At 45.8% G+C, this 19,698-nt stretch overlaps 3 protein-coding genes across 4 annotated transcripts in view; 1 reads left to right on the forward strand and 2 right to left on the reverse strand.

Annotated features, from left to right (window-relative positions):
* Nucleotides 1-4,131, forward strand: part of LOC132532405 (galectin-7-like) — a 43,254-nt gene extending 39,123 nt beyond the window's left edge. Inside the window, exon 4 of the mRNA XM_060185903.1 lies at nt 3,950-4,131. Within this exon, the coding sequence (XP_060041886.1) occupies nt 3,950-4,060 (111 nt within the window). The 3' untranslated portion in view covers nt 4,061-4,131. The remainder of the gene's footprint in view (nt 1-3,949) is intronic.
* On the reverse strand, nt 889-8,074 carry LOC103114343 (galectin-7-like). Its single transcript, XM_016188525.2, has 4 exons — nt 7,937-8,074; nt 2,631-2,728; nt 1,691-1,892; nt 889-1,070 (listed from the first exon to the last, which is right to left on the reverse strand). Exons 1-4 carry the CDS (start codon nt 7,949-7,951, stop codon nt 957-959), a joined length of 429 nt encoding a protein of 142 aa, XP_016044011.1. The 5' UTR covers nt 7,952-8,074; the 3' UTR covers nt 889-956.
* Nucleotides 8,075-11,107: 3,033 nt separating this feature from the next.
* On the reverse strand, nt 11,108-14,447 carry LOC132537045 (galectin-7-like). Of its 2 annotated transcripts, none has more exons than XM_060186481.1 (4): nt 14,308-14,447; nt 13,512-13,609; nt 12,536-12,737; nt 11,108-11,298 (listed from the first exon to the last, which is right to left on the reverse strand). In XM_060186481.1, the coding sequence occupies exons 1-4, from the start codon at nt 14,320-14,322 to the stop codon at nt 11,185-11,187; spliced, it is 429 nt and encodes a 142-aa protein (XP_060042464.1). In that variant the 5' UTR covers nt 14,323-14,447; the 3' UTR covers nt 11,108-11,184. The 2 variants fall into 2 exon arrangements, with proteins under 2 accessions (XP_060042464.1, XP_060042463.1); XM_060186480.1 differs by having other exon boundaries at nt 13,512-13,605; nt 14,304-14,441.
* Nucleotides 14,448-19,698: the final 5,251 nt, after the last annotated feature.

A 19,698-nucleotide genomic window follows, 5' to 3' on the forward strand; every position in this document is an offset into this window, starting at 1 on the left:
GAAAAGAAAAGTACATCATCTTGCTGGTTGATAACTCACAGGCATGCTTCTTTATTTGGGCAGATTGCCTGTTTTTTATTTTTTAATTTTTGCAAGAGCACTGCACAGCTGTGACTTGTGGTGGGTTAGGGGACAGAACCAAGGGCCGCAGAGCCTCAGGCATGAGAGTCTGTAGGCAAGTCGATTATGTTATCTCCCCCACCTGCATTGCTTGTTTCTAAACAAAGAAAAGGAAGAAGTCTGATCCCATATAGACAGGGAGGGATCCAGTCTATTGAGAAAACAACAGCCCAGCCATGTGATCAGAGTAGAGACCTTGGAACATCAGAAACCTGAAGAAGAGAGGGACTGAGCCTGCATTTCAGGAGTTACTGCAGCATCTGGAGCTAAGTACTGACTAAGGAGAGGGACCTCAGTAACACCCTGCTCTGCCACAGTCACTCACAAGGGGAGTCTTGTCAGAACACTGCTGAGACCAGGGGACAGGAAGGACAAGGGCAGGTGCTCAGGGAGGCAGGAGAGGTTTCGGAAACCTTCTCTATAGGATGGGGTCCTCAAGACTCAAGCATGTGATCCCCCAGTTTGCATGCTCATTAGATGACCACAGGGTCCCCAGAGAATGGTTTGGAATCCCCTCCAAAGCTGCAGCTCAAACCTCCCCCCATCAGCACCTGACTGCTTTGCAAAGTGCTGCCTGAGGACAAGACAGAGCCCCACAGACAAGGTCACAGCCCTGCAGGTCTCCCAGTCAGGAGTTGCCTCAGAGCTCAATCATGAACACCATCAACACCCATAATCAATAATCATTGTGTGACCATCGGTCTGTGTCTTCACCTCCCTGATTCACACTCCTCAGCCACATGAAGGAGACACAGACACAGATAAGTGTGTTGTGAACTAAGACTTTATTATCATCCAACACCAGACTCCTTTCATCCTGCTCTCATCTCTCGGGCTCAGAAGATGTTCACTGACTCCAGCATCACCTTCCCGCTCACCTCCAACCCGCACACTTCAGACAGAGGGATCCGGTAGCGGAAGTGGTGATACTTCTGGTCCCCTATAACAACCTACAGGATTGGACAGCAATGCATAGACTTCTGAAGTCGAGTGGCTTGGTCACTCCTGACTCAGACCTCCACCAAGTGACCAGGTCAAGTTCACCACCTCACTGGCACCCAGGTTCCCCAGGATAAATGGGGTGTATTTTATTCTAACCTCTCCCCTGAGGGTCAAGTGAGCTGAATGCCACTTCTGTGCATGTTAGCTACTGTGGATTCTATGTTGTGACCATGATGGTGAAGACCATGGCCTAGTCCTGATCTGCAGACTTCCATGGGCAATGGCCTGGAGGTTGAGGGTCTGCAGTGACCACTCTCAACAGGGATTTTTTTTCAGAGCTCAGTCCCCAACTCCTCCTTGTCCATGATGCAGAAGCTCATCTTCAGCACAAAGAAGGTCTGAAATGGTGAGTTATGGCCCCAAGTTCTTGCCAGGACATCTGCCCTTTGGGGACATGATCCCACTCCTGGTCCATGACATGGCCACACTGGCCTACCTGAAACTAGTGGGGTTGCAACACCAGAGAGAGACTGAGGTGCTTTGCCCAGCCTCTGAACCCCACCTCTTCAAGGACCTCCTAGACTTCCCCACCTGAGTCTGGACTTGAGCTCTGGGGGATGACACGTACCTTGAAACCTTCTTGGTCAGTGATGATCAGCACCTCAAAGGCCTGCCTGTGTCTGAAGGGAAAATCATGCCCATACTCCTCTGTGCCCCAAGAGCCACTCTTCCGACTGTTGAAGACAACCTTGTTTTGATCAAAACGTGGGTTGAAATGCAGGGCAATGTCAGGCTCCTGCCCCTTGCTACACATCAAGTCTATCTGGAACCTGTGGGTTGGAGGAGAGGGGGAAAGAGGGAGAGTGGGAGGGGATCAGAGAGATGTCAGGGAGATCACACAAACACACACACACCGAGGCCTAGCACCATGAGACAGGCTTGCCAGTCAGCAGAGCACAGCCCTGTGCACACATTAGAGGTCACTGCAGACTGCTACCTTGCTCCACTGACCTGTAGACTCAGAAGCACAGCTGGAATATACTGCATAGCTGATAAAACACTGAAAGGGAATGGATAAGTACATTTCCCAGAAACCTCTTTTTGAAGAACTATCTTCAAGCAAGAAAAAGGTGGCAAAGTGGCCCATAAGGCTGGGAGCAGGTTATTGGATGGAGGAGGAACCTGGAGACTCTCCCACTTGGCGCACCCTCCCCCCCCATATATGCTGGTCATAAAATCTGTAGAGTATGACTTGAAGTGAGGGTAGTACCTATGAAACCAACTTTCATGTCCTAATACAAATCTCCAGATTCTAGCCCTGGCACACTCCATAAGCCAGAAATGAGCAGTATTCTATGGAATAAAAAAAGGAAAGGAAAATTTTTAAAAAGGAAAATAAAAAGCCACATGCTCCAAGTTAACTGTGAGGAAGAGAGTAGCTGCTCTTAGGAAGGATTACTTTCCTGCTCCCAATGGTCTCTGATCTCCAGCAACAAAAGCCCTTATCATCATGATTGGCACTTTCATTGTCTCTACAATAATATCAGTGAGGTGAGCTGGAAACTGACCTGTCAGCATTCTCAGGAACAGTCCCACGAATTTTCACCATAGCACCAAGTTCAATGCCATTGGGCAGTGAGATCACGTAGGGCACATTCCGTGCGGACTAGGGGAGGGTATAACAGGGAGACAGGAGAGAGATGGTGGGTCAACCTCCAGTGAATAACAGACCAAGATGGAGATGAGCAGAAAGAAGACAGGACCTATGAACAGAGAGATAGAGAGAGAGCCACACAGGGAAAGAACTGGAGATGGAAAGAAAGAGTCCACTGAAAAAGATTTGGAGAATCAGGAGGAGGGAGCAGGGGGTGGCACACCTGGCTAAGCACACACAACACTATGCTCAAAGGCATGGACTTCAACCTCCCTGCTCCTCACCTGCAGAGGGGACACTTCAAGTGGTGAGAAGGTCATCAGGTGTCTAATTTTTTCTCTCTCTCTCTCAATATATCCTTGCCCCTCTCAATTTCTCTCTGTCTTACAAAAAAAAATTTTTAAGAAAAAACTGCTTGTGAGGGGCAATGGATATATTGAGTAACTGAAGGAAAAAACAAATCAAAACAAAAAAAATCCCATTTTTTATTTAGGAGAAAGAGAGACCAGGAGAAATCACCAGAGGAAGGGGCAATACCTGGTAGGGGACATCAACCCGGAAGCACAGCCAGACCCTCAGAATACTCCCTCTCACCCATTTTCCCCTGTGCAATGGAGACCCCAGAAGGCCCAGCTCTCCCTGTGTCTGCAGCCTTGGTCTCAGACACCTCATACAAGATCCCCAGAGCAGGTGTGTGACTGGGTCATGGACCAACAACAGGAGCCAAGGGCCCAAAGGTGGTGTCCTAGCAGGGACCCATGACCAAGACTAGATACCCAGCCCCACTCTTTGGCCCAACATGGGGGTTCTGCATGGTGACAGAGATTGTTTGTTACTGGGAGATCCTAGGTCCCTCAAGCTCATGCTGGGCTCCTGTGTCTCCATCATGACAAAATAACTGAGGGGCCTGTCATGGTGAGCTGTGGGTCCACTGTCTTTCTGGAATAAGTCAGGAGGGAGCAGCCCTGGGAGAAAGCCCAGAGTGGGGCTAGCAGATGGGCTCATCCTCCAGGTTTTTTCTCTCTAAGTGACCTGGCTCAGTTTCTTATTTCATGGACTTTTGTCCAGTTCCTATGCTTCTTTTCTGAAGGAGGCCCCTGACGCACAAATCTCTGAGACATATGATCTTTCCTCCACTCGTGGTGGCTTTTCAGTTCTGCATTTTCTATGTGATAGACCTAAGAAAGCTGTCTATTTGGAGCTGAGAGCTTAAGCCCCACTGTGTCATTGCAGGTCCTGGTGGGGAGCCAGTCTTATCACTTCTGCCACCGGATGCCCCTGCAGACAGTGGGCTATTTGGTGGTGGGCAGGAACATCATCCTGGAGTCAGTCAAAGTCTGCTAAGCCCATGATATGAGAGTAGACAGGCATGGAGCCTGATCTCAGATGATAAATAAACTCAGGTCCCAACATGCTTATCTGTGTCTATGTCTCCTACATGTGGGTGAGGAATGTGAATAAGAGAGGTAAAGACACAGACCAAGGGTCACACAGTGATTATTCATTATGGGGGGTTTAGGCCTGAGCTCTGAGGCACCTCCTAGCTGGGAGACCTTGAGAGGGCTGTGACCTAGTCTGTGGGCCTCTGTCTTGTCCTCAGGCAGAATTCTGTGAAGCAGCTAGGTGTTGATGGGGAGAGGCTTGAGCTGCAACTTTGGAGGGGAACCCAGGCTATTCTCTGGGGACCCCATGCTCATCTAAAGAGCCAGCAAACTTGTGGACCAAATGCCTGGGTCTTGGGGATCCCACCCTGGACAGAAGGTGTCTGAAACCTCTCCTGTCTCCCTGAGCACCTGCCCTTATCCTCCCCTGTCCTTCTGTCCCCTGGGCCCAGCAGTGTCCTGACCAGTCTCCCCTGGGGAGTGACTGGGAGAGAACAGGGTTTTGCTGGGGTCCCTCTCCTTAGTCAGTACTCAGCTCCAGATGCTGTAGTGACTCCTTAAAGACAGGCTGAGTCCCTCTCCCTCTCTCTTTTTATTTTAATTTTTTTTAGTTATTCAGTAATTACTAACAAGATTATAAGATAACAGACATATAATTCCATACAGTTCCTACCACCAGAATTCCATGTCCCATCCTTTCATTGGAAATTTTCTTATTTTTTTCTCTCTGGGAATATTAACCAAAATTTTTTATGGGGTGCAGAAGGTGGAAGGTCTGGCTTCGATAATTGCTTCTCTGCTGGACATGGTGGAATAGAGCAGATGAAACTAGGAGTCTTTGTGTGGAAAGAAACTAGGAAGTATTTGGAGGGGCCCATGACTTTACTAATTTTTGCCTGAGCCCTATAGCTAACACACAGGTGGACTAAAAGAATTATCTGGAAAGACGGTGTCAGAGTTGAGAGTAGGGCTTGACAGCTGGCTTATGGCAGACAGTAGCTCCCAAACACAAGAAAAGTATGTTGACCCAGCTCCCTTCAGAGAGTAGTGCAGTCCCTACCAGAAGAGACTCCTACAGCACACTTCCACTGCCCATAAAGCCTCCCACATTGCAGGTAGGGTGAAAGGGATTGAACCCAGTTCCTCACAAACAGTAACATGTTTACTCTACCAGGTAAGCTGCACCTACACCCTTGAAGTATGCCTTTTTCTATATTTCACTGGCAAAAATTCAAAGACATAGCAGGACTTTATCAGTTCAAGTTGGAATTTTGACAGAAATGTCCAAATCAGAAACAGCCTGAAATGTCATCTGTTGTCATATCAACCAAAAAAAGAGGTTATGCACTAAACTTGGCATAAAAAAATAATAATGGCAAGTGGCTTTACGATTGTAAACAGGAGGATGTTATGTCTAGTGAAGTCTAATTGCTTGCCTTTCTTGCTTTGAGATATATAGCTTCATGAATACATCTAAATATTCATCTATTTATTAACATAAGAGAGAGTGTATGTGCACTGCTTTGCCATACACAGGACTTGTGTTCGAGCCTACTCCCCACCACACTGAAGAACACTTCAGTGCTATGATCTTCTTCTTCTCCTCCTCCTCCTCCTCCTCCTCCTCTTTCTCCTCCTGCTCCTCCTCTTCCTCCTTCTCCTCCTTCTTCTTTGTCTCCAGGTTTATTACTGAGCCTCAGTGACTGTACTATAAATCCACTGCTCCAGTGGCCTTTTTTTTTTCAATTTTTTTTGATAGGACAGAGAGAAATTGACAGAGGAGGAGAAGATAGAGTAGAAGAGAGAAAGATGGACACCTGTAGACCTATTTCCCTGCTTGTGAAGCAACCCCCCCAAAGGTGGGGAGCCAGGGGTTGGAACCGGTATCCTTCTGTGGGTCTTTATACTTGGTACTATGTGTGCTTAACCCGGTGCACCACTGCCTGGTCCCTGGTGCTATGATTTCTCTAACTCTCTCTGTTTCTCTCTACACCTTGCTGTCACTAAGATTCTAAAAATACATTAAGAAATTAATTTGAGGGACAACAAAATAGACCCCTTTGTGGGCACCCCCATAGGACCTTTCCCTCAACTTGGATCAACAATGGTAGACAATGTTCCATCCTCTTAAAGGGAGGCTAGACAACAAACTCTATGCTACACCTGAGGAAGATGGGTCGATATTTGGGCAGCTTGGAATGTTCCTACTGATGACCACAGAATATGAGCTCAGATCTACAGGGATGCTGAGGTCACGTAGGCTCCTAAGCTGAATATGGGCCCCAGACCAAATCAAATAAATTGGGTTTATAGTCAACAATATTTATACCCCTTTCCAATATTAGGGAGCTACTCTCTTCCCTGATCCAGCTTTCTGTTCCTTTTACAGCCATGACATCATATCCCCAGACAATAACTTGGATCCACATGCATATCAGATTTCAGGCAAAGGAGAAAAAACTAGTATAGCCACAGACCCCTTGGAATATAACTAAAATATGCCTACTATCTATCTACAAAGTGGAGACCCCCTCCAACTCCTCATCTGCGCTATTCCAGCCTTTAGGTTCATGATTGTTCAACAATTTGTTTAGCTTTGTATGTTAACTCTCTTTTCAGCCACCAGGTTCCAGATGCTAGCATGATGCCATCCAGACTTCCCTGGACAGACAACCCCACCAATGTTTCCTGGAGCTCTGCTTCCCCAGAGCCCCACCCTACCAAGGAAAGGGAGAGGAAGGCTGGGAGTATGGATCGACCTGTCAATGCCCATGTTCAGTGAGGAAGCAATTACAGAAGCCAGACCTTCCACCTTCTGAATCCCACAATAACCTTGGGTCCATACTCCCAGAGGGTTAAAGAATAAGAAAGTGATCAGTGGAGGGTATGGTATATGGAGATCTGGTTGTACCCCTCTTATCCTATGGTTGTGTGAAGTTATACCCTTCTTATCCTATGGTTGTGCCAATGTTTCCTTTTCTAAATAAAATAAATACATAAATGAAATTAATTTGAACATGTACCCCTTCAGAGTTGAAATACTGAGTGTGGGGATGGGTGGTGGTGCACCCAGTTAAGTACATATAGAATTAAGCAAAAGGACCCATGCAAGGATACAGATTCAAGCCCCCATCCCCACCTGCACAGAGGATGCTTCACAAGCAGTGAAGCAGTTCACAGATGTCTTTCTCTCCCTCTATGTCTCCCCCTCTTCCTTCAATTTCACTCTGTCCTATCCAATAAAATGGAAAAATGGCCACCAGGAGCAGTGGATTTGTAATGTCAGCACTGAGCCCCAGTGATAACCCTGGAAGCCAAGGGAGAGAGACATACAGAGAGAGAGAGAGAGAGAGAGGAATATTGAGTGTGAGGCTGTTGTTTTCACCAATGCTTGTTCTCTAGGAATCTGCTCATATAGTCTAATAGGAGTGTAACTGCTTTTGTCCTCACCAGGACAATAAGAAAAAATATTAATTATCTGAATCATTTTACTCAAAGACTAATTATTATAAGCATGAGTGTACACAAGTGGTGAAGTAGGATACACAAGTAGGCAGTGGATTCATACAGCTGACACTGAGCCACAGTTATTGGAGGCAAAAAATAAGAAAAAAAATTCATTTAGAGAGAGATAGAGATAGAGAGAGAGAGACCGGGAGAAAGCACCAGAGGAGGGGGAAATACTGAGTTGGGCATCAACCAGAAGCACAGCCCAGACCCTCAGAGACTTCCTCCCACCCACTTTCCCCTGTGGAATGGAGACCCCAGCAGTCCCAGCCCTCCCTGTCTCTGCAGTCTTGGTCCCAAACACCTTCTCCAGGATCCCCAGAGCACTTACAGAGGTCTGAGCCATGTTGCCAGGAATGTCAGGCAGTGGTGCTGGGGGGTCTGGCTGTGGGACTTTAAGTAGCAGAAGGGTGTGACAGGTCCTACTGACTCAGCAAGGAATTATCAGCATCTGCAAACTCGCTGGTAGCAAGGTTCATGTGGAATCTGTGGGTTGGAGATAGGAGGTGGGGAGGGAGGCCTTCAGATAATGTCACAGAGGCCACCCAGACTGAAGTCAAGAACCATGGTCCAGGATTTTAAATACAAGCACACACCTTAGTGCACACAGAGCTGGGTGCTCACACAACAGAAGGAAGAGGTTTACCTAATTCCATCGGCTCTGTTCCTACCCTTTGGAGTTCCTGTTTATCAAACAATTTGTCCTGCCTTATACTCTATCACCTTTCAGCCACCATGTTGCAGATGCTTCCAGGCTGCCATCCAGACTTCTCAGGGCAGAAGATCTCACCAATGTGTCCTGGAAATATACCTCCCCAGATCCATACCCCAACTAAGGAAAGATAGAAACAAGCTGGGGATATTGATCGACCTGCCAATGTCCATGTCCAGTGGAAAAATAATTATAGAAGCCAGACCTTCCATCTTCTGCACCCCATAAAGAATTTTGATCCATATTCCCACAGGGATAAGGAATAGAGAATCTTCTAATGGAGAGGATGGGACACAGAACTCTGGTAGTGGTAACTGTATGGAATTATACCCCTGTTATCCTACAATATTATTAATCATTATTAAGTTTTTAATTAGAAAATAGACTCCAGGGCCAGGTAGTGGCACACCTGGTTGAGCGCACATTTTTTTTTAATTTTTTATTTAAGAAAGGATTAGTGAACAAAAGCATAAGGTAGGAGGGGTACAACTCCACACAATTCCCAACACCCAATCCCCATAACCCACCCCCTCCCATGGTAGCTTTCCCATTCTCTAGCCCTCTGGGAGCATGGACCCAGGGTCGTTGAGGGTTGCAGAAGGTAGAAGGTCTGGCTTCTGTAATTGCTTCCCCGCTGAACATGGGCGTTGACTGGTCGGTCCATACCCCCAGTCTGCCTCTCTCTTTTCCTAGTAGGGTGTGACTCTGGGGAAGCTGAGCTCCAGGACACATTGGTGGGGTCTTCAATCCAGGGAAGCCTAGCCAGCATCCTGGTGGCATCTGGAACCTGGTGATTGAAAAGAGAGTTAACATATGAAGCCAAACAATTTGTTGAGCAATCATGGATCCCAAGCTTGGAATAGTGGAGAGGAAGTGTTAGGGAGGTACTCACTGCAAACTCTAGTGTAGTCCTGCTTTCAGGTATATATTTTGCAGTAGTTTATGGATACGTGTTGAGCGCACATGTTACAGTGCACAAGGACCCAGGATCGAGTCTCTGGTAGCCATCTGCTGGGGGAAAGCTCCACAAGTGGAGAAGCCATGCTACAGGTCTCTCTCTCTCTAAGAATTTGCTGAGAAATATTCAAAGAGGGCCAATGAAATAGCATAGTGGTATACTAAAAGACTTTCATGTGTGAGAGTCCAAGGCCCTTCAGGTTCTCAGCACCACCATAAACTAGAGCTGAGCAGTGTCCTGGTTTAAAAAAATTAATTTCTATTAAAAATAATACAAAGGGAAGCACCAGAGGAAGAGGCAGCACTGGGAGGGTATTCAAACCAGAGGCACAGCCTAGACCCTCAGAGACACCGTCCCACCCACTCACTCACTCCTAGGTGGTGGAGACCTCAAAATTGCCAGTCCTCCCCGAGACTGCACAGCCTTAGATCCCAAACACCCCAAACCCAGATCCCCTCACAGAACTTGGTGTCAGCTCTATGACAATGAGTCAGGCGTTGGTTCCAGAGATATGGTTGCTGGATTTTAAGTAGCAGGAGGGCGTGGCTGGTCCTGCTGACTCAGCTCCATCCCTGGCCACGCCCCCTGGGCACACCTGACTTAGACTCCTGACAGGCTAACAATATTCCTTCCTCCTGGGTGACTCTGCACTCTCCCCTTGAGCTCATATTGTAGGAACACTTAATAGTATTAATAGCAAACTGAAAAATGCTATGCATGTACAAACTGTTATATTTACTGTCAAATGTAAAACACTAATCCCTCAATAAAGGAAAAAATAGTATTAATAACCCCCATCCCAACCTGCAAGTGGAAAGCTTTGCCAGTGGCAAAACGGGGCTACAGATGCCTCTTTGTCCCTCTCCCTCTCTATCTTTCCCTCTCAATCTGAATATACAATAAATAAATAAAAGAAAAATAATTTTAAAAAAAGAAAAGTAAATCACCTAGCTGGTTGATAACTCACAGGCATGCTTCTTTATTTTAGAGGGTTGTCCGATTTTTATTTTTTTATTTTTGTAAAGAACTGCACAGATGTGACTTATGATGGGTCAAGGGATAGAACCTGGGAACTCAAAGCCTCAGGCATGAAAGTCTGTAGGCCAGTCCATTATGCTGTCTCCCCTTCCTGCACTGCTTGTTTCTGACATCACAGAAACAAAGAAAAGGAAGAAGTCTGATCCCTTGTAGACTGGGATCCAGTCTACTGAGAAGACAACAGACCAGCCATGTGATCAGATCAGAGACCTTGGAACATTAGAAACCTCAAGAAGAGAGGGACTGAGCCTGAATTTCAGGAGTCACTGCAGTATCTGGAGCTAAGTACTGACTAAGGAGAGGGACCTCAGTAACACTCTGCTCTGCTTGTCAGGACACTGCTGAGCCCAGGGGACAGGGGGACAGGGAAGGACAAGGGCAGGTGCTCAGGGATGCAGGAGAGGTTTCAGACAACCTCTCTGCTGGGTGACTCCTCAAGACCCAGGCATGTGGTCCCCAGTTTGCAGGCTCATTAGATGACCACAGGGTCCCCAGAGCATGGCTTGGAATCCCCTCCAATTGCTCAGTCCCCAACTCCTCCTTGTCCATGATGCAGCTCAAGCCTCCCCCCATCAGCACCTAGCTGCTTTGCAAGTGCTGTCTGAGGACAAGACAGAGCCCCATTTCAACTTTGTCACAGCCCTGCCAGATTATCATAGCCAGGAGGTGCCTCAGAGCTCAGACCTGAACCACACCACCCCTCATAATTAATAACCACTGTGTGACCCTTGGTCTGTATCTTCACCGCCCTGATTCACATTCCTCACACACATGAAGACACAGGCACAGATAAGTTTTCTGGAAACTAAAACTTTATTATCATCCAAGACAAGACTCCATCTTGCTCTCATCCTGCGCTCATCTCTCGAGCTCAGACGACGTTCACTAACTCCAACATCACATCCCCGCTCACCTCCAACCCGCACACTTCAGACAGAGGGATCCGGTAGCAGAAATGGTGATATTTCTGGTCCCCTATAATAACCTACGGGATAGGATAGCAATACTTAGGCTTCTGAAGTTATATGGGCTCACTCTGAGTTCCCCTCACCCCTGGCCAGCTGAGGAGAGAATCAGAGTGGCCCCCTGGGAGTTCTGGGGTAGCTCTGCAAGCTGAGGGCAAAGTGTGCAGAAAGACAGGGCAGTCAGCTTTGGGAAAGCCTCAATGGGACAATTTGTTTATTGAAAGAAAAAGCAGGTAAAATATAGGCCATAACTCAGGGGGAAGGTTTGGGTATCTATTAACCCAAACACAGAGCAATACAATGCATACTTACATTTTGACCAACAGACTGTTTGACATAACCTTTACAATGTACATTTTTCTGGAGGTAAATTGAATGCACTTTTGGGCAGTTAGGGGGAAAGGTAAAAGGGGGAGCAGCTGAGCAATCAAGATGTTTACTGGTGGTTTTAAGGTTAACACAGTAATCCATGACTTTTAATTAAAGAAGGAAGGGGGAGGTGGCATGTGGAGAAAGACGCCCATGTCCAGGGGTCCAGCCGTCATAAATTCCACAGACTGGGGGAAATTGCCCTTGTCTCAACCTGAAAGGAGAGCTGGGTGTCAACCCGCTCAGACCTCATGGAAACAATGGCCTGGACTTTCTGTGAGAGTGGGCCCATTTTCCAACAAAGTCGGGTGGCTGAGTCATTCCAGACTCAGACCTCCACCAAGTGACCAGGTCAAGTTCACCACCTCACTGGCACCCAGGTTCCCCAGGATAAATGGGGTGTATTCTATTCTAACCTCTCCCCTAAGGGTCAGGTGAACTGACTGTCACTTCTGTGCATGTTAGTTACTGTGGATTCTATGTTGTGACCATGATGGTGGAGACCATGGCCTAGTCCTGATTTGCAGACTTCCATGGGCAATGGCCTGGAGGTTGAGGGTCTGCAGTGACCACTCACAACAGGGATTTTTTCTCAGGGCTCAGTCCCCAACTCCTCCTTGTCCATGATGCAGAAGCTCATCTTCAGCACAAAGAAGGTCTGAAATGGTGAGTTATGGCCCCAAGTTCTTGCCAGGACACCTGCCCTTTGGGGACATGATCCCACTCCTGGTCCATGACATGGCCACACTGGCCTACCTGAAACTAGTGGGGTTGCAACACCAGAGAGAGACTGAGGTGCTTTGCCCAGTCTCTGAACCCCACCTCTTCAAGGACCTCCTAGACTTCCCCACCTGAGTCTGGACTTGAGCCCTGGGAGCTGACACGCACCTTGAAACCTTCTTGGTCAGTGATGATCAGCACCTCAAAGGCTTGCCCATATCTGAAGGGAAAATTATGCCCAAACTCTTCTGTGCCCCAAGAGCCACTCTTCCGACTGTTGAAGATCACCTTGTTCTCATTAAAACGGGGGTTGAAATGCAGGGCAATGTCAGGATCCTGCCCCATGCTACACACCAGGTCTACATGGAACCTGTGGGTTGGGGAAGAGGGGAAAAGAGGGAGAGTAGGAGAGGATCAGAGAGATGTCAGGGAGATCTCTCTCTCTCTCTCTCTCTCTCTCTCTCTCTCACACACACACACACACACACACACACACATACACACACACACCAAGGTCTAGCACCATGGGACAGGCTGGCCAGTCAGCAGAGCACAGCCCTGTGCACACATTAGAGGTCACTGCAGACTGCTACCTTGCTCCACTGACCTGTAGACTCAGAAGCACAGCTGGCATATACTGCACAGCTGATAAAACACTGAAAGGGAATGGAGAAGTACATTTCCCAGAAGCCTCTTTTTGAAGAACTATCTTCAAGCAAGAAAAAGGTGGCAAAGTGGCCCATAAGGCTGGGAGCAGGTTATTGGATGGAGGAGGAACCTGGAGACTCTCCCACTTGGAGCACCCTCCCCCAACATATATGCTGGTCATAAAATCTGCAGAGTATGACTTGAAGTGAGAGTAGTACCTATGAAACTAACTTTCATATCAGAATACAAAGGCCCAGATTCTAGCCCTGGCACCTCCATAAGCCAGAAACGAGCAGTATTCTAGAGAAGAAAAGAAATGAAGTAAAAAAAAAAAAAAACAAGCTCCAAGCTAAGAGAAAGGGAGTAGCTGCACTTAGGAAGGGTTACTTTCCTGCTCCCAATGGTCTCTGATCTCCAGCAACAAAAGCCCTTATCATCATGATTGACTCTTTCATTGTCTCTACAATAATATCAATGGTGTGAGCTGGAGACTCACCTGTCAGCATTCTCAGGAACAGTCCCACGAATTTTCACCACACCACCAAGTTCAATGCCATTGGGCAGTGAGATCACGTAGGGCACATTCTGTGCTGACTAGGGGAGGGTGTAACAGGGAGACAGGAGAGAGATGGTGGGTCAACCTCCAGGGAATAACAGACCAAGATGGAGATGAGCAGAAAGCAGAGAGAAGACAGGACCTATGAACAGAGAGACACAGAGAGAGAGAGAGCCACACAAGGAAAGAATTAGAGATGGAAAGAAATAATCCACTGAAAATATTTGGAGAAATCAGGAGGAGGGAGCAGGTGGTGGCACACCTGGCTAAGCACACACAACACTATGCTCAAAGGCATGGACTCCAACCTCCCTGCTCCTCACCTGCTGAGGGGACACGTCACAAGTGGTGAGAAGGTCATCAGGTGTCTAATTTTCTCTCTCTCTCAATATATCCTTGCCCCTCTCAATTTCTCCTTGTCTTACAAAAAAAATTTTTTTAAGGAAAAACTGGTTGTGAGGGGCAGTGGATTCACACGGCCCACAGTGATACACAGTAACTGGAGGCAAAAAAAAATTTTTTTTTAATTTAGGAGAGAGAGAGAGAGACCAAGAAAAAAGCACCTGAGGAAGGGGCAACACAAGATAGGGGACATCAACCCAGAAGCACAGCCAGACACTCAGAGACTCCATCCCACCCACTTTCCCCTGCGCAGTGGAGACCCCAGCAGGCCAGCCCTCCCTGTCTCTGCAGCCTTGGTCCCAAATACCTCATCCAGGATCCCCAGAGCACTTACAGAGGTCTGAGCCATGGTGCCAGGGAGGCCAGGCAGTGGTGCTAGGGGTCTGGCTGGGGGACTTTAAGTAGCAGAAGGATGTGGCAAGTGCTACTGACTCAGCTCCATCCTCTTCCACACCCCAGGCCACAGTTGGCTCAGACCCAGGGCAACTTGTCAATTCACCTTCCTCTTTGATCCTCTGACCTCTGCTGACTGAGTGACTGCAGGCGCCCACATGCATGCACCCTCATCTGGGCTTATCTGATGTAGGGGGTAAATGAGAATCTTAGTAACATCAGAGAAGGTGTGGACAGCATTGTTTCCTGTGGCATTAAGCAGTGGGCCTATGTTCAATTCCTTTTACACCATATTTTTATTTTATTGAATAGAAACAGAAATCAAGAGGGAAAGGGGAAACAGAGGAGGAGAGGGGGCAGTGGGTAAATAGCATAATGGTTATGCAAGGGGACTTTCCTGACTGAGACCCCAAAGTTCAATACCCCACACCACCATAAGCCAGAGCCGAGCATTGCTCTGATAGAGAGAGAGAAAGAGAGGGGAAAGGGAGAAAGAGAGGGAGAGAGAGAGAGAGAGAAGAGACTGTTGCAGCACTGGTCATCGCTCATGAAGCCTTCCCCCTGTAGGTGGGGACTGGGAGGCTTGAACTCAAGTCTTTGTGCTTGGTTAACATGAGCATCCAATTGGGTGTATCACTACCCAACCCCTATGCTCAATTTCAAGTGGATTCTCAATAGCCAAAGAATGGAAGCAGACTAAATGCCCATCAACAGATGATTGACTAAAGAAGTTATGGGCTATATATTCCATAGAATATGATTCTGCAATCAGAAAAGATGAGACAGTGTCCTTTGAGACAAAATGGAAGGAACTGGAGGGAGATTATCTTAGCAAAATAAGAGATGAAAGACAACTACTGGGTGGTTTCCTTCATATGTGGAATCTAGACAGTTTAAATATATAAACTTGCAAACATACACACACACACACACACACACACACACAGGCAAGCAAACCATTTCTAAGACTTGTGAGAACAATGGTGGTGATCTTTGTGTGGTAGTAGGGTGAGGATACAGGAATTTGATGGTGGGTATCATGTGGAACTATGCACTGAACCTTACAGTCTTATGACCTACTACTAATCACAAGTAGAAAATGGAAGACAGGATTTACAAATGGATTCTTTTTGCTTCTAACTCTGCTAGAGACCAAGAAGGTGGTTCCATAGTATAATGCATGCCTTCCATGTGTGAAGGGGTCTTGAGTTCAATCCAAGGCATTGCCTAAAATGATACCTCAGTGCTCTGGTCTCTCTCCAAAAACAAGGAAAGAAAAGTGAGAAGTTAGAACTTGTCTTCAATACACTAAACATAGAACCTGCAGGCATGCAAAAGTAGATGATTGAATAGGATATTTATTTTAATTATTAACAGTATAAAAAGCTACCAAGAGAAAGGGGGAAGACAGTATAGTAGTTATGCCAAATAAATTTATAACTAAAGCCCGAAGTCCCAGATTCAAAGCACCATAAGCTAGAGTTGAACAGTGCTCTGTGAAAATAATAAAACAAAATAAAATCCTAATGATTCTAAAATGGTGCCTCTCCACAATACTCTATACAAAATTGTCCAGCCATTAAAGAAGAAGAAAACATCTATGGCTTGATGAAATAGCTAACATTGGTAGGTAGTACAGTTTTCCACATGTTTGATTCAGGTTTGGGGCCGGCATTCACCACATTGAAGGAAGTGTGTGTATGTGTTGTGATCCTCCTCTCTCTCTCTCTCTCTCTCTCTCTCTCTCTCTCTCTCTCTCACTCTCCATATCTCCACCTCCCCTCTCTATCTAAAACAAAAGAAAAGTAAAACCTTGAAGCTCTCACCCCTGACTTGTGTTTCCCCTTTCACTCCATACCCACCCTTTCCTGCCTCCTGTGTCAGTTGTCAGCTGGAAGGGAGGAAAACCTTGGAGTCAAATGAAGCTTTCATTTCTTTGTATCCAGAGAAGTCTGCCTGGTCCCCAAAAAGGGACTGGTTAAATGAGAGTTGTTGGACACCTTGGTTGCTATAAACCACTAGCCTTCCAGTTAAAACAAGAATGAGAGTTGTATACATTTGTAGTCAGAATGTGAGTAAAACTCCACTGAGGGTTAATATATTTGGGCCCATGGAGCTGTCCAACATAGCCAGAAATATTTTCTGATTTGGCCCTGCTGAAATGTCACAATGAGTGTGTGTGTGTGTGTGTGTGTGTGTGTGTGTGTGTGTGTGTGTGTGTGTGTGTGTTGCCCTGTGATCAGATATTTGGTTATATTAGAAGGAGGAAGCTGGTATTCAGAGCCTGATAGGAATTCTTATCTTACAAGACTTTGTAAGCTTGACAACAGCTCATATAGCAGTTCAAAGTCTCCATACTTCTCCCTTCCTTGGAAAGCCTAATCTGAATCATCCCATAAAAATGTAGATGTTGGGGAGTTAAGTCTTTACAGAAGAAAGAAGAAAGAAAAAAAGAGAATGTTTAAAATCTGAACACTGATCTAAAGGATAGCTCACCCAATAGGCTCTTCCTACTTGTAGACAGAATCCTTTTCAGTTTTTTTTTTTAAGCTTTTATTTATTAAAGAGAAAGGTAGGAGGAGAGAAAGAACCAGACATCACTCTGGTACATGTGCTGCCAGGGATTGAACTAGAAACCACATTCTTGAGAGTCTGGTACTTTATCCACTATAACATCTCCTCCTGGACCACAGAGAGAGACTATTAAGTTTCCCAGTTGCCCCAACAAGTTTGAGGAAGGATGCTTTGGATAACCCAGTATTTTTCTTTTTAACTTTCATTGGGGGAAGAACAGCTTACAATCAACAGTACATATAGTTGATGATACGTGTGTGAAATTTCTCAGTTTCCTGGAAAGCACTCTAAGCCCCCACCCCCTCCTTGGTCCACCTCCACCATGATGCAGCAGGATATGGCCCCACCTCACCAAAGAGTCCTTGACTTTGGTGCAATACCCACAGCCAGTCCAAGTTCTGCTTTGTGCTTCTCCTTATGTTCTTCTTTCTCAACGTCTTTCTATGAGCGATGTTATCTCAGATTCATTCTTCTCTTTTTGACTTGAGAACTTGTTGGGAGGTTCTAGCAGAGGAGTGCAGCTACTGGTATACCCTCTGCCAGAGACCAGTCCATTGTCCTCTTGACCAAGCATGCAGCTTTGGGAGGGACACATATGAAGCATTGAGGAAGAAAGGGGCCACCTGACACCCAGTAAGATCAGCCCAATTAACAATGGAGTAGCAGATGTCAGACCAGATCACCCTCACATCCTATCATTCTCTTTCTTTCTTAACTTACTTCGCAGGACTCCTTCAGGATCAATCCAAAATGAGATATAGAAGGTGAATTCACCATTTTCATTAGCTGAGTAGTATTTCATTGTATATACATAACACAGCATTCTCAGCCATTCATCTGTTGTTGGATACCTAGGTTGCTTGCAGGTTTTGGCTATTACAAACTGTGCTGCTATCAACATAGATATACACAGATCTTTTGGGATGGGTGTGTTTGGTCCCTTAGGATATATCCTGAGGAGAGGAATTGCAGGGTCATAGGGTAGTTTCATTTCTAGCCTTCTGAGAGTTCTCCAGACTGCTCTCCACAGGGGTTAGACCCATTTACATTAACTCCAGCAGTGCAGGAGGGTTCCTTTGCCCCCACACCCTCTCTAACATTTGTTGTTGCTGTCATTTCTGATGTATGACATTCTCATAGAGGATAGTGGTATCTATCTCCTTGTTTTTATTTGCGTTTCCCTGACAATGACTTGGAGCATGTTTTCATATGTTTGTTGGCCTTCTGGTTTTCTTCTATGGTGAATATTCTGTTCATATCCTCTCCCCATTTTTGGATGGGGTCATTTGGTTTCTTCTTGTTGAGATTGGCAAGCTCTTTACATATCATTGTTTTAGCCTCTTGTCTGATGTATGGCATGTAAAGATCTTCTGCCATTCTATAGGAGTTCTCTTTGTTTGGGTTTCTTTTGTTGTGCAGAAGCTTTTTAATTTGATATAGTCCCATTGGTTTATTTTTGTTTTAGTCTTCTTCATAATTGGATTCATATTATTGATGATACCTTCAAAATTTATATGGAAATAGGTGGGGATAGATAGCATAATGGTTATGCAAACAGACTGCCATGCCTAAGGCTCTGAAGTCCCAGGTTCAATTCCCCTGCACAACCGTAAGACAGAACTGATCAGTGCTCTGGTTAAAAAAAGTGGAAGAAGAAGAAAAAGAAAAAAAAAATTATACAGAAAACAGTTCTGCCAATATTTTCTTCTATTATTTGATAGTTTCTTGTGTAACATCCAAGTCCTTGACCCACTTGGAATTTATTTTCATGTTTGGTGAAATAGAGTGGTTCAGTTCCACTTTTCTGCATGTTTCAGCACATTTTTTCCAACACGATTTGTTGAAGAGAATTTCCTTTCCCCATTTAACAGTTTGGGCACCTTTGCCAAAGATTAGATGTCGATAGGTGTAAGGGCTTACTTATGGGCCTTCAATTCTATTCCACTGTTCAGTATTTGACAGATATTTTCAGTGATGAAATCAAACAAACAAAAACCAAACAAACAGCCCCAAGGGCCAAGAGCTAGTTCATCAGTTCATTGAGGATACCATAGCTGACAGCTGGGTTTGGACCCTGGCTCCACATGGGAGCACTATGGAGAACAGTGCATAAACTCTATGGAAGGTAAGATGTCTCTCCTCTCTGTCTCCCACTCATCTCTCACTATCTCCCTCTGCCTCTAAATGAGAATTGGACCTAGGAGATCTCTTAGCTGTTCAGTACATGCAGCAGAGCCTGACTTTATCCCTCAGAGTTGCATTATATCAATAAACCCAAGGTCAGAAATGTTACCAACTTCCAAACTGTGTTTAGAGTATGTTAGGAATTTTTACCCTACAATTATATGCAAATATGGGCAGCATATACTGACATAAGAAGTTCAAAGTCTCTCCTTGTGAATTATTCCACCAAATTTCTTCTGAAGTTTACTGGACTCATGCCACTGAAATTTGAGTTCATGTATATAAGTCTTTTTTTGTATTTAGCTTGTGTTTTTTAATAATTTTTATTTATAAAAAGGAAGCTCTCATAAGAACCATAGAATAAGAGGGCTAATAAGCTGGGACCCTAACTGGGGAGTCCTGAGATTCCCAAACAGACTTGATGGGCCTAGAACTCAAATAAATCCCTCTCTCCATTGTTACTGGACATTTCTATTAGGAAAAAAAATAGACCCCTTTGTGGGCCCCATAGGACCTTGCCCTCAACTTGGATCAACAATGGTAGAGAATGTTCCATCCTCCGAGGGAAGCTGGA

This window comes from Erinaceus europaeus, chromosome 2 (genome assembly GCF_950295315.1).
Source record: "Erinaceus europaeus chromosome 2, mEriEur2.1, whole genome shotgun sequence".
Taxonomy (NCBI): Eukaryota; Metazoa; Chordata; class Mammalia; order Eulipotyphla; family Erinaceidae; genus Erinaceus; species Erinaceus europaeus.